This window comes from Ranitomeya variabilis, chromosome 1, assembly GCF_051348905.1.
Source record: "Ranitomeya variabilis isolate aRanVar5 chromosome 1, aRanVar5.hap1, whole genome shotgun sequence".
Taxonomy (NCBI): Eukaryota; Metazoa; Chordata; class Amphibia; order Anura; family Dendrobatidae; genus Ranitomeya; species Ranitomeya variabilis.
In genome coordinates, this window is record NC_135232.1 from 559,027,951 (window position 1) to 559,044,640 (window position 16,690).

At 48.4% G+C, this 16,690-nt stretch overlaps 1 protein-coding gene across 8 annotated transcripts in view; it reads left to right on the forward strand.

Annotated features, from left to right (window-relative positions):
* The window catches only part of LOC143767833 (farnesyl pyrophosphate synthase-like), a 456,633-nt gene extending 440,235 nt beyond the window's left edge, over window positions 1-16,398 (forward strand). For 5 of the 8 annotated variants that reach the window (XM_077256372.1, XM_077256358.1, XM_077256364.1 and 2 more), the window contains 5 exons: window positions 12,109-12,197; window positions 12,265-12,337; window positions 12,409-12,486; window positions 12,557-12,691; window positions 13,034-15,994. In XM_077256372.1, coding sequence (XP_077112487.1) covers window positions 12,109-12,197; window positions 12,265-12,337; window positions 12,409-12,486; window positions 12,557-12,691; window positions 13,034-13,234 — 576 coding nt within the window. In that variant the 3' untranslated portion in view covers window positions 13,235-15,994. Of the gene's footprint in view, window positions 1-12,108; window positions 12,198-12,264; window positions 12,338-12,408; window positions 12,487-12,556; window positions 12,692-13,033 lie in introns of all 8 variants that reach the window. The other 3 variants (XM_077256397.1, XM_077256390.1, XM_077256399.1) reach the window with 2 other exon arrangements.
* Window positions 16,399-16,690: the final 292 nt, after the last annotated feature.

Genomic DNA, 16,690 nt, shown 5'->3' on the forward strand with positions numbered 1-16,690 from the left:
TCACGGGAAAGCTGTGCAGCAAAAGCCGCACAGTTTTCCATTTTAAAAAATGTTCTATCTTCCTGGCGATTACCGCCACGGTTTTAAACCGCTGCGGTAATCGCCAGGAAAACAGCAAGTCTGAAAGAGGCATCAATGTGCTCCCTATGATGTATACAGGGCTGCTGGTTCACAGCCCCCTGCAAAGCTCCCCAAGGCCCCATGTGCTCAGTCCTTTACTGGCTTTACACGGGGGGAAGCCCTCTTGTCCAGGTTCTAGCACATGAGGGGAGTGGGAAGGGGAACTTTCCAGAGGGATGTGATCTAGCAGCCCTGAATGTATCACAGGAAGCCTGAATCCGCCCACAATTTCTGCTACCAAGTGGCCCGACTTCCTTAGTAACCACTGAAATACTGCAGCACATAGAGCCTGCTGCTGTAACTCGGATGCGACTTTTCACACAAAACTAAATAAAATTTACAAAATATATTTAAAAAATAAACTAAAGCTGCTGGAAGGGGTTCTCCATTGGAAAAGATCAGTGACCCAGGTACTATAACATCAAAAGTTTTTGCCTTTTTTTAGAGTTACGCTTTAAATATATTGTTCTGCAATGTTTGACCAATTGTTAATATTTTTCTGTCTGTTTGTAAAGTTACTTATCTAGAAAACTCAAAGTTTTGGAATGAAAAAAAAAAACTGTAACTTGATCACATTTATACATCTTAGACCCAAAATATGATTAGTAAGAAATGAACCTGCCAGATTCAGCACCTGCAAACGATCATCTCCATTGAACTCAATGGGTATGGAGACTCAGAGGAGTGGAGGATCTGTCCACCACATCCTCATCACTAACCAGATAAAAAAAGAAAATATATATATGGCTACTTACCCCTTTGCTGAGGTTACGGCAGACGCTTAGGGTCCGCTTCGGTCCTCTTCCATGCACTTCCACATTGTGTGAATAGGTCATCCTACCCGAGGGAATCCCTTTCAGGATACCTAGCTAGGGATTCCCTTGGTCATGAAGACTCTCCACACAGGTCGGGACCTCAGCAAAAGGGAGAGAAGTCATTTTTATTTTCTGATGAGCAAACTCCGAATATTGCCTGTTTGGGGTTGGTGTGGTTGAACCCGATCAGGCAATGTTTGATACGAACCCTGAACTTTCCAGATCGGGTTTGCTCATCACTAGATACAGTATGATATGTAATGGATGACAAAAAGAAGCCATTAAGTGTAACACCACTAGTACATGACAGTAAAATGATGGTCACTTGTCGTAGATCAGGGGTGTCAAACTCATATTCACCCTATTCTTGGCCTAATCTGAGGAATGGGTATCTATAGAAAAATGGATCCTGAAGTGAGAATACCACTTTTATCTGCTGCTCCATTCTTTTGTATACTGGCAGAGTGTTCTGTGAGGGCTAATCCCAAAATCCCCCATCTGAATACCTGATAAAGAGGTTCTGTAGAAGCTGGTTAACCACCACTTTAGTTCAGCAAAGCGAATATCTCAGTTCTGCAGAGATGGTTGGTGGGATTAACCCTGTAGTCAGTCAACAATCCCCCTGCTTCCATACATAGCCTGCATTAAAGGGGTATTCTCATGCCGAACAGCAAAATCAAAATAAGGCAGCATGCTTCAGCAACCATGTTGCAGTAAGCATGCTGCCAATCTTCCCCTCCTGGTACTTACCTAGAGGTCTTCTGCTCATCTTGCCTAATCTCCTAGCTGTGTGGGCTGGCGATGGCCATGCTGGATCCGGAGGCCACCAGGAGTATTGGTGACAGGACATAGAAGAAAAAGCCGGTTCTAGGAGCGCAGAAAAAAGGACTCTGACACCAGGTTGAGTTGAGCCACAACGCGTTTCAACAGCATACACTGTCTTCTTCAGGTGGACCACCTGAAGAGGACGGTGTATGCCGTTGAAACGCGTTGTGGCTCAAGTCAACCTCGTGTCAGAGTCATTTTTTCTGTGCTCCTAGGACTGGCTGTTTCTTCTATAACCTGTTATTATATCCTCTATTGGGGGTGCCCGGCTGGAGCTGCTGGGACTCAGCTGTCTACCTTCCCCTTCCTGGGACTACTGCCAGCTCTCTACTTACAAACCGTCAACTATTGATCTATATATGCAATTCCTTGGTGACAGGACAGGCATCCTGCACCCTGGATTGAATGATGAATGGGGCAGGAGGGACGTCATGTCAGTGAGTGGGCTGGAGACATTCGGTCTCACTGCTGCGGCATTCATCATGCTTCATGGATCAGTGATCCAGGGAAGATGAAAAGACAGCCAGAAGCAGGAGAAGATATCACGGGGAACTGCTAGACTGCACTCCGTGACCAAAGGAGCTGCAGCTGCGACAGGTAAGTATGTCCATTTTTTTTTGTTCCAGGGTGATACTACTCCTTTAAGGCCAGCCAGAAGAGACTCCGGGTGAGCTGCTGGAAAGACAGCCACAGGAATTCCCAGCAATTGGGGTCCTGTATATTTTACCCCAGGTATGTTCAGCCCTAGATGTTTTGATCCCTGCATGTTAACCCCAAAAGTTGAGGGTGAAACATCTGGGGTCAAAATGTTAGGTGCGAAACATCAGATGGCGACACATCCAGGTACAAAATGCTGTAGGAGAAACATTCGGAGGTGAAACATCTGGGGACGAACTGCTGGGGGCGAAACATTGATGACGGACGGGAATTCATGAGGCACAAGGGTACAAACATCCGGGGGCGAACTGCCAGGGGCAAACTTCTGGGGGCGAAATATTGATGATGGGTGGGAATTCATGAACCACAAGGGTACAAACATCTGGGGGCGAACTGCTGGGGGCGAAATATTGATGATGGACGGGAATTCATGAACCACAAGGGTGCAAACATCTGGGGCAAACTGCCGGGGGCGAAACATCCAGGGGTGAACTGCCGTGGGCGAAATATCCAGGGGCCAAATGCTGGGGACGAAATGTGCGGGGGCGAAATGTACCCATGGGCGATCTGCTGGGGGCGTACTGCTGGGGGCGAAATGTGCGGGGGGTGAAACATCCTGGGGGCCAAAAGCTGGGGACGAAATGTGCGGGGGCAAAATGTACCCAGGGGCGAACTCTGAACCCTGATTTGGTCACCTGAGACCTTTGACGAAAACGGCGGTCAATACAGACTACAAGGGCCATGGCAACCTCCAGAGAGGTGGGAGTCTCATCACCAAAGCCTGCTTGATCCTCTCAGAAACCCCCTGCAAAACTGACTCCTAAGCAGGGTCGTTCCACCGAGTATCCACGGACCAGTGGCGAAATTCAGCACAATACTCATCGGTCGTCCGGTTCCCCTGAACGAGAGAACGAATCTTGGACTCGGCCACAGCCAGTTTATCTGAATCGTCATAGATAAGGCCGAATGCAGAAAAAAAGTCCACTGATTCAAACAGGGAAATCAGAGGGTAGAGAAAAACCCACTTAGCAAAGAGACCACTATACCCACACGCTGAGCTTCTCCCCTGGAAATACAGTTTGCAGGACTCGCGGAAAGAAATGAACTTTCTGCGATGTCCTGCAAACTGCTCTGGAAATGCCAATTTTGGTTCAGATGACCTAGTTGATGCCTCGGACTACACAGCAGAAGCTGACAAGGCCTGTTGCTTAACTGCCCCTTTAAGCTCTGTAACCTGGATAGACAGCCTCCACCTTTCTAACCAGGGAAGCTATGGGATCCATGGAAGGTAAAGTTTTTGGACTGACTATAATGTCACGAGATGAGGAAGCAGGGTCCCTGAACTGCCCCTCAGACTAGGGGGAGCTCTGTCTTTCCTTAACTCAGTGGTACCCTTGATGGTAGAGAGGCTTGAGTCACTGACCTGTCCCTATCTCATGTCCAGCCCTGAGCTAAACCCCCAACCCCTACCCCAGGAGGTGAACAGTAATGGAAACCACAGATAAAGAATGACAGGGAATAAAGTACACTGCACCATAAAGCAAACTATCAAGATGACACAATATGAGTGTGAGGGGAACACAATACCAATAGGAAAATGGACAAACAACAAAGTATACGCCTCCAAACTCCTAAAGATTTGAGTATCAACAGCTATTCCAACACAGGACCAGTATGCAAGAGACACACAAATGCTATAGTCGGCGTCCAGGAATGTTCTGAACCATACTAAAAGGGAAAATGCGTTCCTAGCAGCCTCAGCCACTAATCAAAAAGTTAACTCCTGCCAAGCTGAACATCAGTGAACAAACCACCGCCGAAGTCCAAACCCAGGCTGAGCAACATGAAGGTCTAAAGGTACCTTCACACTAAACGATATCGCTAGCGATCCATGACGTTGCAGCGTCCTGGCTAGCGATATCGTTTAGTTTGACACGCAGCAGCGATCAGGATCCTGCTGTGATATCGCTGGTCGTTGAACAAAGTTCAGAACTTTATTTGGTCGTCAGATCGCCGTGTATCGTCGTGTTTGACACCAAAAGCAACGATACCAGCAATGTTTTACACTGGTAACCAGGGTAAACATCGGGTTACTAAGCGCAGGGCGCTTAGTAACCCGATGTTTACCCTGGTTACCAGTGTAAAATGTAAAAAAAACAAACAGTACATACTCACCTTCGCGTCCCCCGGCGTCCGCTTCCCACACTGACTGAGCGCCGTAAAGTGAAAGTACAGCACAGCGGTGACGTCACCGCTCTGCTGTTAGGGCCGGCGCTCAGTCAGTGCAGGAAGCGGACGCCGGGGGACGCGAATGTAAGTATGTACTGTTTGGTTTTTTTACATTTTACGCTGGTAACCAGGGTAAACATCGGGTTACTAAGCGCGGCCCTGCGCTTAGTAACCCGATGTTTACCCGGGGACCTCGGCATCGTTGGTCGCTGGAGAGCGGTCTGTGTGACAGCTCTCCAGCGATCAAACAGCGATGCTGCAGCGATCGGCATCGTTGTCGCTATCGCTGCAGCGTCGCTTAATGTGAAGGTACCTTAAGACTGCACAACAGACTCCCCAGTGTGAACAGAGTCTGAAACCGGCATGACACATACAGATAAGTCTATTGTTCTTGGTTTGCTTAAAATAGTCGTTTGGTTAATTAAGATACAATGCTGTGTCTTCACAATGCCACTGTGCTGCAGGCGCTGTGCTTGGCAGTCATTCTCGCTCTTCTTGCACACCTATCAAATGAAGCTGGGGCAGGCGGTACATACTACTGTGCAGAGGGCGCTGTGCTTGGCAGTCATGCTCGCTCTTCTTCGCGCAGACCTCCTATCCAATGCAGCTAGGACAGGTGGTACATACCAATGTGCAGGGTGAGGTGCGCTGTACCTGTCAGTCGCGCTTGCTTTTCTACTCGCATACCTCTCAGACGGAGCTGGGGCAGGTGTTGCATGCCACTGAGTGTGGGGTGCTGTACTTGGCAGTTACGCTCGCTCTTCTGCTCGCAGACCTCTTATCAGACGGTGCTGAAGCGGCGGTACATACTACTGTGCAGCGGGCGCTGTGTCTGGCAGTCAAGCTTGCTCTTATGCTCGCAGGCTTCCTATCAGACGGAGGTGGGTGTTGTGAATTCTATTTTTGGGCTCCCTCTAGTGGTCACAAGCGGTACTGTGTAGTGTTGTCTTTCTGCAGGTTGGCTGCATCAGCTGGTTCGTTATCCTTGGTTGGTTTCCTATTTAGCTCACCTGGAGACTCAGTTCCTTGCCTGCTATCAATGTATTCAGTGCTCTTCAGATTCCTTGTGTCTACCTTGCTCCCAGTCTCTCCAAGACAAGCTAAGTTTCTGTTTGATCATTTTTTGATTATCAGTGTTCATTATGTTTTTAGTCCAGCTCGCTAAAATGTGATTTCCTCGCTTGCTGGTTGCTCTAGGGGACTGAGTTTCTCCCCCCACACCGTTAGTTGGTGTGGGGGTTCTTGAAATCTCAGAGTGGATATTTTGTAAGGGTTTTTTACTGACCGCATAGATTCCCTTTTCTATTTTCTGCTATCTAGTATTAGTGGGCCTCATTTGCTGAATTTGCTTTCACCCCTGTGTATGTGCCTTCCTCTTACCTCACCGTTATTATCTGTTGGGGGCTTCTATATCTTTGGGGATTATTTCTCTGGAGGCAAGAGAGGTCTTTTCTTTCTCTCTAGGGGTAGTTAGTTCCTCAGGCTGGCTTGAGACGTCTAGGATTTTTAGGCACGTTCACCGGCTACTTCTAGTGTGTTTGGATAGGTTCAGATTTGCGGTCAGTCCAGTTTGCCACCTCCCTAGAGCTTGTCCTATGTTTGTTACTTAGCTGGAGTAATTTGTGATCCTCAACCACTAATTATCATAACAGTATAGCAGGCCAAAAAGTGTTTAATGCATCGCAGAAGTGGGATAAAAAGAAGACCGGAGTACATTTTTTTTTTTTTTCCTCCCGCTTTTCCTTTGCTGCAGTCTGTTTAGCTTCTTTCATCCCCTTGAACTCTGGGTGGTTTTGAGCTCAGCTGCAGACATGAATGTTCAGACTCTGACTTCTAGTGTGGATCATCTTACTGCACGGGTGCAAAGTATTCAGGATTTTGTTATTCATAGCCCTATGTCAGAACCAAAGATACCCATTCCTGAGTTGTTTTCTAGAGATAGATCTAGGTTTCTAAATTTTAAGAATAATTGTAAGTTATTTCTATCTATGAGACCTCGTTCCTCTGGTGATTCCACTCAGCAAGTTAAAATTTTTATCTCCTTGTTGCGCGGCGACCCTCAAGATTGGGCTTTCTCTCTGGCGCCAGGAGATCCTGCATTGCTTAATGTGGATGCATTTTTTCTGGCTCTTGGACTGCTTTATGAGGAGCCTAATCTTGAGAATCAGGCAGAAAAAGCGTTGCTGGCTATCTCTCAGGGTCAGGATGAAGCAGAGGTGTATTGTCAAAAATTTCGGAAATGGTCGGTGCTTACTCAATGGAATGAGTGTGCCCTGGCTGCAAATTTCAGAGAAGGTCTTTCTGAGGCCGTTAAGAATGTTATGGTGGGGTTTCCCACCGCTGCAAGTCTGAGTGATTCTATGGCTTTAGCCATTCAGGTTGATCGGCGTTTGCGGGAGCGCAAATCTGCTCATCCTTTGGCGGTACTTTCCGAACAGAGACCTGAGTCTATGCAATGTGACCGAACCCTGACCAGAATTGAGCGACAAAGTCATAGACGTCAAAATGGGTTGTGCTTTTACTGTGGTGATTCTACTCATGTTATCTCAGCATGCTCTAAACGCTTAAAAAATAAATCTAAACCTGTCACCATTGGTACTATACAGCCTAAATTTATTTTGTCTGTTACTTTGATTTGTTCCTTGTCTTCCTACCCGGTTATGGCTTTTGTGGATTCGGGTGCTGCCCTGAATCTGATGGATTTGTCGTTTGCCAGGCGCTGTGGTTTTGTCCTGGAGCCTTTGGAATTTCCTATTCCTCTGAGGGGAATTGATGCTACGCCATTGGCTGAGAATAAGCCTCAGTATTGGAGGCAAATGACCATGTGCATGACTCCCGTACATCAGGAGGTGATTCGCTTTCTTGTTCTGCATAATTTGCATGATGTTGTCGTTTTGGGTCTGCCATGGCTGCAAGCTCATAATCCAGTTTTAGATTGGAAAGCTATGTCTGTGTCAAGTTGGGGTTGTCAGGGAATTCATGGCGATACTCCGTTGGTGTCTATTGCTTCTTCCACTCCTTCTGAGGTCCCTGAGTTTTTGTCTGACTACCAGGATGTATTTGATGAGCCCAGGTCCTGTGCCCTGCCTCCTCATAGGGATTGTGACTGTGCTATAAATTTAATTCCTGGTAGTAAATTCCCTAAGGGACGACTTTTTAATTTGTCTATACCAGAGCATGCCGCGATGCGGAGTTATATAAAGGAGTCTCTGGAGAAAGGACATATTCGCCCATCCTCTTCCCCTCTTGGTGCAGGTTTTTTTTTGTGGCCAAGAAGGACGGTTCTTTGAGACCTTGTATAGATTATCGTCTTCTGAATAAAATCACAGTCAAATTTCAGTATCCTTTGCCACTATTGTCTGATTTGTTTGCTCAGATTAAGGGTGCCAGTTGGTTCACCAAGATAGATCTCCGTGGTGCGTATAACCTTGTGCGCATTAAGCAGGGAGATGAATGGAAAACAGCATTTAATACGCCCGAAGGCCATTTTGAGTACTTGGTGATGCCTTTTGGACTCTCTAATGCTCCTTCTGTGTTTCAGTCCTTCATGCATGACATCTTCCGAGAATATCTGGATAAATTTATGATTGTTTATCTGGATGACATTTTGGTCTTTTCTGATGATTGGGAGTCCCATGTGAAGCAGGTCAGGATGGTGTTTCAGGTCCTGCGTGCTAATGCTTTATTTGTGAAGGGCTCAAAATGCCTCTTCGGAGTACAGAAGGTCTCCTTTTTGGGTTTTATTTTTTCTCCTTCTACTGTGGAGATGGACCCAGTCAAGGTCCAGGCTATTCATGACTGGACTCAGCCCACGTCTGTTAAGAGTCTTCAGAAGTTCTTGGGTTTTGCTAATTTTTACCGTCGTTTCATCGCTAATTTTTCTAGCGTGGTTAAACCTTTGACGGATTTGACCAAGAAGGGTTCTGATGTGACTAATTGGTCTCCTGCGGCCGTGGAGGCCTTTCGGGAGCTGAAGCACCGGTTTTCTTCAGCTCCAGTCTTATGTCAGCCAGATGTCTCTCTCCCCTTCCAGGTCGAGGTTGATGCTTCTGAGATTGGAGCAGGGGCTGTTTTGTCGCAGAGAAGCTCTGATGGCTCTGTGATGAAGCCATGTGCTTTCTTTTCAAGAAAGTTTTCGCCTGCCGAGCGGAATTATGATGTTGGTAATCGGGAGTTGTTGGCTATGAAGTGGGCATTTGAGGAGTGGCGACATTGGCTCGAAGGAGCTAAACATCGTGTGGTGGTCTTGACTGATCACAAAAATCTGATTTACCTTGAATCTGCCAAGCGCCTGAATCCTAGACAGGCTCGTTGGTCGTTGTTTTTCTCCCGTTTCAACTTCGTGGTCTCATACCTGCCTGGTTCGAAGAACGTGAAAGCTGATGCACTTTCTAGGAGTTTTGTGCCTGACTCTCCTGGAGTTTCTGAGCCGGCTGGTATTCTCAGAGAGGGAGTGATTTTGTCTGCCATTTCCCCAGATTTGCGACGAGTGCTGAAGAAATTTCAGGCGGATAGACCTGACCGTTGTCCACCAGAGAGACTGTTTGTCCCGGATAGATGGACCAGCAGAGTTATTTCCGAGGTTCATTCTTCGGTGTTGGCGGGTCATCCTGGGATTTTTGGTACCAGAGATTTGGTGGCTAGGTCCTTCTGGTGGCCTTCCTTGTCGCGGGATGTGCGTTCCTTTGTGCAGTCTTGTGGGATTTGTGCTCGGGCTAAGCCTTGCTGTTCTCGTGCCAGCGGTTTGCTTTTGCCTTTGCCTGTTCCGAAAAGGCCTTGGACGCACATTTCCATGGATTTTATTTCGGATCTTCCAGTCTCTCAGAGAATGTCGGTCATCTGGGTGGTGTGTGATCGTTTTTCCAAGATGGTCCATTTGGTGCCCTTGCCTAAGTTGCCTTCTTCCTCCGATTTGGTTCCTCTATTTTTTCAGAATGTGGTTCGCTTGCACGGCATTCCTGAGAATATTGTGTCTGATAGAGGATCCCAGTTTGTGTCCAGGTTTTGGCGGACTTTTTGTGCTAAGATGGGCATTGATTTGTCTTTTTCGTCGGCCTTCCATCCTCAGACTAATGGCCAAACCGAGCGAACTAATCAGACGTTGGAAACTTATTTGAGATGTTTTGTTTCTGCTGATCAGGATGATTGGGTGACTTTTTTGCCATTGGCCGAGTTTGCCCTTAATAATCGGGCTAGTTCTGCTACTTTGGTTTCGCCTTTTTTCTGCAATTCTGGTTTCCATCCTCGTTTTTTCCTCGGGTCAGGTTGAGCCTTCTGACTGTCCTGGGGTGGATTCTGTGGTGGATAGGTTGCAGCAGATTTGGAACCATGTGGTGGACAATTTGAGGTTGTCACAGGAGAAGGCTCAGCGCTTTGCCAACCGCCGCCGCGGTGTGGGTCCCCGACTTCGTGTTGGGGATTTGGTGTGGCTGTCTTCTCGGTATGTTCCTATGAAAGTCTCCTCTCCTAAATTCAAGCCTCGCTTCATCGGTCCTTATAAGATCTTGGAAATCCTTAACCCGGTGTCTTTTCGTTTGGATCTCCCAGCATCGTTTGCCATTCATAATGTGTTCCATAGGTCTTTGTTGCGGAGGTATGTGGTACCTGTGGTTCCTTCTGTTGAGCCTCCTGCTCCGGTGCTGGTCGAGGGCGAATTGGAGTACGTGGTGGAGAAGATTTTGGATTCTCGTATCTCTAGACGGAGGCTTCAGTATTTGGTTAAGTGGAAGGGCTATGGTCAGGAGGATAATTCCTGGGTTGTCGCCTCTGATGTTCATGCGGCCGATTTGGTTCGTGCCTTCCACGCGGCTCATCCTGATCGCCCTGGGGGTCTTGATGAGGGTTTGGTGACCCCTCCTCAAGGGGGGGGGTACTGTTGTGAATTCTATTTTTGGGCTCCCTCTAGTGGTCACAAGCGGTACTGTGTAGTGTTGTCTTTCTGCAGGTTGGCTGCATCAGCTGGTTCGTTATCCTTGGTTGGTTTCCTATTTAGCTCACCTGGAGACTCAGTTCCTTGCCTGCTATCAATGTATTCAGTGCTCTTCAGATTCCTTGTGTCTACCTTGCTCCCAGTCTCTCCAAGACAAGCTAAGTTTTTGTTTGATCATTTTTGGATTATCAGTGTTCATTATGTTTTTAGTCCAGCTCGCTAAAATGTGATTTCTTCGCTTGCTGGTTGCTCTAGGGGACTGAGTTTCTCCCCCCACACCGTTAGTTGGTGTGGGGGTTCTTGAAATCTCAGAGTGGATATTTTGTAAGGGTTTTTTACTGACCGCATAGATTCCCTTTTCTATTTTCTGCTAGCTAGTATTAGTGGGCCTCATTTGCTGAATCTGCTTTCACCCCTGTGTATGTGCCTTCCTCTTACCTCACCGTTATTATCTGTTGGGGGCTTCTATATCTTTGGGGATTATTTCTCTGGAGGCAAGAGAGGTCTTTTCTTTCTCTCTAGGGGTAGTTAGTTCCTCAGGCTGGCTCGAGACGTCTAAGATTTTTAGGCACGTTCACCGGCTACTTCTAGTGTGTTTGGATAGGTTCAGATTTGCGGTCAGTCCAGTTTGCCACCTCCCTAGAGCTTGTCCTATGTTTGTTACTTAGCTGGAGTAATTTGTGATCCTCAACCACTAAGGATCATAACAGGTGGGGCAGGCAGTACATATCACTGTGATACAAAGGAGGGGCGCTGTGCCTTTCAGTCATGCTCAGTCTTCCGCTCGCAGACCTCCTATCAGACGGAGCTTAGGCAGGCAGTAAATACCACTGTTCAGTGAGGGGGACGCTGTGCCTGACAGTCACACTCGGTCTTCTGCTTTCACACCTGTCAGAAGATGCTGGGGCAGGCGGCACATACCACTGTGTGAGGAGGGCACTATGCCTGGCATTCACTCTTTCTGTTCACCACAGATCTCCTATCAGACGGAGCTGTGGAAGGCGGTACATACCACTGTGCAGTGGACGCTGTTCCTGGCAGTCACCCTAACTCTTCTGCTCGCATAGCTCATATCAGACGGAGCTGGGGCAGGTGGTACATTCCACTGAGTGAGCAGGGGGGCAGTGTGCTTGGCAGTCACGCTCGCTCTTGCTCTCAGATCTCCTAATAGATGGAGCTGGGGCAGGCGGTACATGCGACTGTGCGAGGAGTGGGGTGCTGTGCCCGACAGTCACGCTCTCTCTTCTGTTTTCATATGTCCTTTCAGAAGAGGCTGGGGCAGACGGTACATACCACTTTGCGGTGAGGTGGGCGCTGTGTCAGGCAGTCACCTCTCTTCTGCTCGCAGGCCTTCTATCAGATGGAGATGGGTCAAGTGTTACATACCACTGTGCGGGTAGGGGGAGTGCTGTGCCTGGCAGTCATGCTTGCTATTATGCTCGTAGACCTATCAGACTCACCTGGGACAGGCGGTACATACCACTGTGCGGCGGGCGTTGTACCTGGTAGTCACTCTCTCTCTTCTGCTCGCAGACCTCCTACCAGACAGAGCTGGGGCAGACGCTGAATCTGATTACGGCTCAGCCAGGGAAGGTTGATTTGGATCGGTACACAGAGAATAGGTGAGTGATGCCCCATTTTCTTGCCCTGTTTTTGCCTTTCAGCGTTTCACACCTGTCTCCCTTTTAGGTATAAGTCCATTGTGAAGTACAAGACAGCCTTCTACTCCTTCTACCTGCCGGTAGCTGCCGCCATGTATATGGTGAGTATATGGGGCTGCTGCTTCGGTGGAGGATTCGGCAGTCAGATGTTATCTATCTTCTCTCCTCTCAGGCCGGGATAGACAGTGAGGACGATCACCAGAATGCCAAAACTATCCTGCTGGAAATGGGCGAGTTCTTTCAGATCCAGGTGATGTGGGTGATGGTGGGGTGCGGTGACCCCAATAACTACGGGTATTAATGTCCTTGTGTGTGGCCAGGACGATTATCTGAACTGTTACGGGGACCCGAGCATCACAGGGAAGATCGGGACCGACATCCAGGACAACAAGTGCTGCTGGCTGGTGGTGGAGGCCCTGAAGAGAGTGACCCCCGAACAGCGAGACGTTCTCCAGGTGAAGAGGGGCACAGTCAACCCTGCCATACACTAAATCACACCCCACCAGAGAACAGCCTTCACCTCCGCTGTGCATTACGTCACGCCCAACCAGAGAGCAGTCTTCACCTCCGCCGTACACTACATCACACCCCACCAGAGAGCAGCTGTCTCTTCCACCGTACATAGTACATCACACACCACCAGAGCAGCTGTCACCTCTGCCGTACGCTACATCACATCCCACCAGAGAGCAGCTGTCACCTCCGCCGTACACTACATTACACCCCACCAGTTATCAGGCCTGGTGGGCTTCACGCCATCTACCGTCCTGTGCATTAACCTTTGCTTTTGTTACTAGGAGAACTATGGGCAGGATGACACAGGGAAGGTGCAGCGGGTGAAGCAGTTGTATGAGGAGCTGGACCTCTCAGGGGTCTATACACAGTACGATAAGGACAGTTACCATAGACTGCAGACCCTCATCTCTCAGCATGCCAATGGTCTGTCCAAAGAGATTTTCCTGGGGCTGGCACGTAAAATCTACAAAAGGCAGAAGTGAAGCCATAAACTGTATAAAACCACCCAACCCAGGGGGGCTTCTCCGGCAGGTCCTGTATGATGCTTTCTGCCATGGCTGATGGTTGACATTGGGGGAGGGGTGCTGTGCCCACGGCATGTCTGTATCAGAGGACCCACAACACTGAAGACCATGTCTGTAAATGGTTGTAGCCACGACTCCTGCTGGGTTAGATGTAAATGAGGAAATAAAGGACATAGATTGTCTACAAGAAGTATGAGACCACGTCTACTGCAACGTTCATCAGCCCGTGCTGGGGCTAAGAGCCAATACCACCGATCACATATACTGAGCCCAGAAGTCGTCACGAGTGTCATCGATCGCATACACTGAGCCCAGAAGTAGTCAGTGGTGTCACCGACCACATATACTGAGGCTCAAAGTCGTTATTAGTGCCACCGATCACATATACTGAGCCCAGAAGTCGTCACTAGTTCCACCGATAATAATGTCATGATTCAGGACGGGGTGGTTTCTTCGCCGTCCAGATCAGGGATAATTCTATTTGCCTCTCTGGTTCTGGGGCGGCTATTTAATGCTGGCATTGCCTGGGTCCGGTGTCGGTGATACTTCTGTTTACTCCGCTAGAGGAGCTGACCCAGGTTACACTGTTGTAATCTGTGTGCCTCTGTATGATTGAGCTTTGCTGTGTATGACCTGGTTTGTTTCCTGACTTGTCGCTGTCTTTTGCTTCGGTACTGTTTGTCTTTCCTGGCTCCCTGACCCTTTGGCTTGTCTCTGACTACGTTCCCGTTTTGCCCTTCTGGTCCCATGCTCCCGTCTGGCTTTCTGACCCTTTGCTCACCTCTTACGTCTCACCCTTCGGATCCCGCATTCCCTTCTGGCTTCCGACCTCTGGTTCATCTCTGACTTCTTCCTGACCTCTTCCCCTCCTCTTCGCGGTACAGATCGACTTCCGTCCTCACGGGGGGGCACTATCTCCGCCTTCATCGGCTCTCTCCGTACACCGTGCATTCAGCCTGCTTTTCGGTCCCCGCTCTCACTTCAGGTACGGCATGCGTGATATCCTTGTGGGTATGCAATCCCCGTTAGTCCTGCAGCGCCCCTTAGGCTGAACCTCCGGTGACATCTGGTTTGTCCCGTCACATTATCACCAACCGTGAACATTTTTTCAGGAGGTTTATTGATTTACTGTGTGTCATTAATCCGCTCCATGCCCTGTCAGATCAGGTAACCAACCTGACCAAATTGATGCAGAATCTGTCTATAGAACAAAGAGCCTTGGTAGCGTCACATCAACAGGTGCAGAAACAATTGGCGGATACAGTTAACTCTGTTCGGGGTGCCTTCTCTTTGTCTGGCTGTGTGGATGGTGGTGTGTCAGATGTTTCCTTGCCCTTTCCCGAACCCCCTGTCAAACTTCCGGACACTTTTCCTGGGGATAAAAGTAAATTCCAGGTGTTTAGAGAGAACAGCATATTGCTATTTTCCCTTTGTCCTTGGTTCTCGGGTAATGAGTATCAAAGGGTGGGTGTCACGAATCACAGGGGGATAATTTTATCATCTCCACCGCTGACACCAATATGTCATGAACCGGGGTTATTTGGTTGGCCCCGGTTCTTTTCTGAAGGGGTTTTATCTATATCCCACTTCCCAGTTCCGGTTTGGAACTTGCAGCTCTCTAGCGCCCCCCTTACCTTCAGGTCAGACGATACTGCACCTAGGATAATTAGTCACCAGAAAGGCTGCCTTACTATATCCTGGCTAATGGGCACACTGCAGTGAGGGTGGTATAACTACTCCCACTCAGACGGGAACAATAATTATCAATGCCATCCGTCGCTACCAGTTTTCCCAACGGCTCTGGACACTTTCCGCTGCCACCAGCTCCTATTCCTGAATTGGTGATGGTTCAGGAGCCAACCCAATTAGCAGCGTAATTACTTCACAGGACGTGACATTACGTTATAGAGAAAGGGAAAACTAAGCTAATAATTTTATATATTTTACTCCAAAAGGGTAGGCAGTGTTTACAAATGTATAAAAAGATATTATAAAAGAAGACAAGTATCGTATGTAAGACAATTGCAAAAATAACAGGGATTAAAGGTGAAAAATCAACTTATAGTTCTTTCTTATCATTCAGTGGTACGCCATGTGGTGGGGGGTGATGGGACCTTCCCAAAATCATCAGGTCAGACTGCACATCCTGTCATAGCTGAATCCCCCGGCAAAAGACCCCCCCCTTGTCTAGGCCTCTGAGTTTTATACCTTTGACCTCATGGGGGGCAGAACTATGGAATGCACTCCCCCTTTCACAAGGACCGAAAAAGTTATTCATTCCATAACTCGGGGTGGAAGCCTCGTCGAGCGATGGCAGGACCATCATTATTCTGGTTTTGAAATTAGTTTTCTATTAAGTCTAAACATGGTGTGGAAGTATGACCCGGTTAAGCAGATATCAATTTCTGTGATTGTGCTGGTTCTGGAACCTAGAAAACTCACTGGCTGGTAGTTCTACCGAGCACATGCCAAAGATGTATTTGTCCCACTTCTATCATTAATCGGTGCTAAGATATTTACGTTTGCAAGGACAAAGAAACCGTGATTTTTCCATGTGCTTCTACTTTGTACTTTCAGTTTAGGGCCATAAACTACTCAGGGAGGGCTGCTGGCACGCTGGTCTCACATCACAGCTGTATAGCAGGGTAGAAGGAGGGGGGAGTGAAATTGCACACAGGCACATGCAGGCAGAGGAAACTCCAGCTGAGAGCCCTGTATGTGTAATTGAAATAAATTCTTCATATTTCCTGACAGTGGGGATAGTTATTTCTCCTCTATGGGAGGGGTCGCAGTCCTGGGCTTTCTCACTACCACCCCACGTGAGATTGTCTGTTGATCGGTTCTTTGAGGCCTTAGGGCTAATTTATGATGAACCTTATCGAGTGAGGTTGGCTGAGGACAGGATTATTGGGGGAAAGCTCTCTGCTGAGTAGTATTGTTCTGAGCATAGACTATGGGTGCCAGAGGTATCTTGGAATGACTCAGCACTCAAAGGGTTATTCCGTAGGGGCCTATCCAAGCATTTAAATCACACTTTGGCTCTGCATCCACCACTCGACTCTTTGGAGGAGGCTGTGACGCAGGCCGTCCGCATGGACCATAGACTACGAGAGAGGAGTGGTGCAACTCCTGGTGCAATAGTGGGGAAGCTCTATTGTTTCCGGCTAAAGCTGAACCCTCATCATCTGTCGAACCCATGGAAGTAGGGCCTGTCTCTGTAAGGGATCTCACAGGGAAAGGGGGCGTCGTCTTCGCTCACCTCAGGGGAGGGGAGAGAAGGACCCGGCAGGGATCAGCTCTCTGGCGCCACCACTTGCCTCAAGTCAGTCAGGGAACTGCACCGAGGCCAAATAGTCGCCGGAAAGGCTTTCCTTATAGGTACGAGTTAGTGAGGCGCTCCCAGTGAGGGGGGAT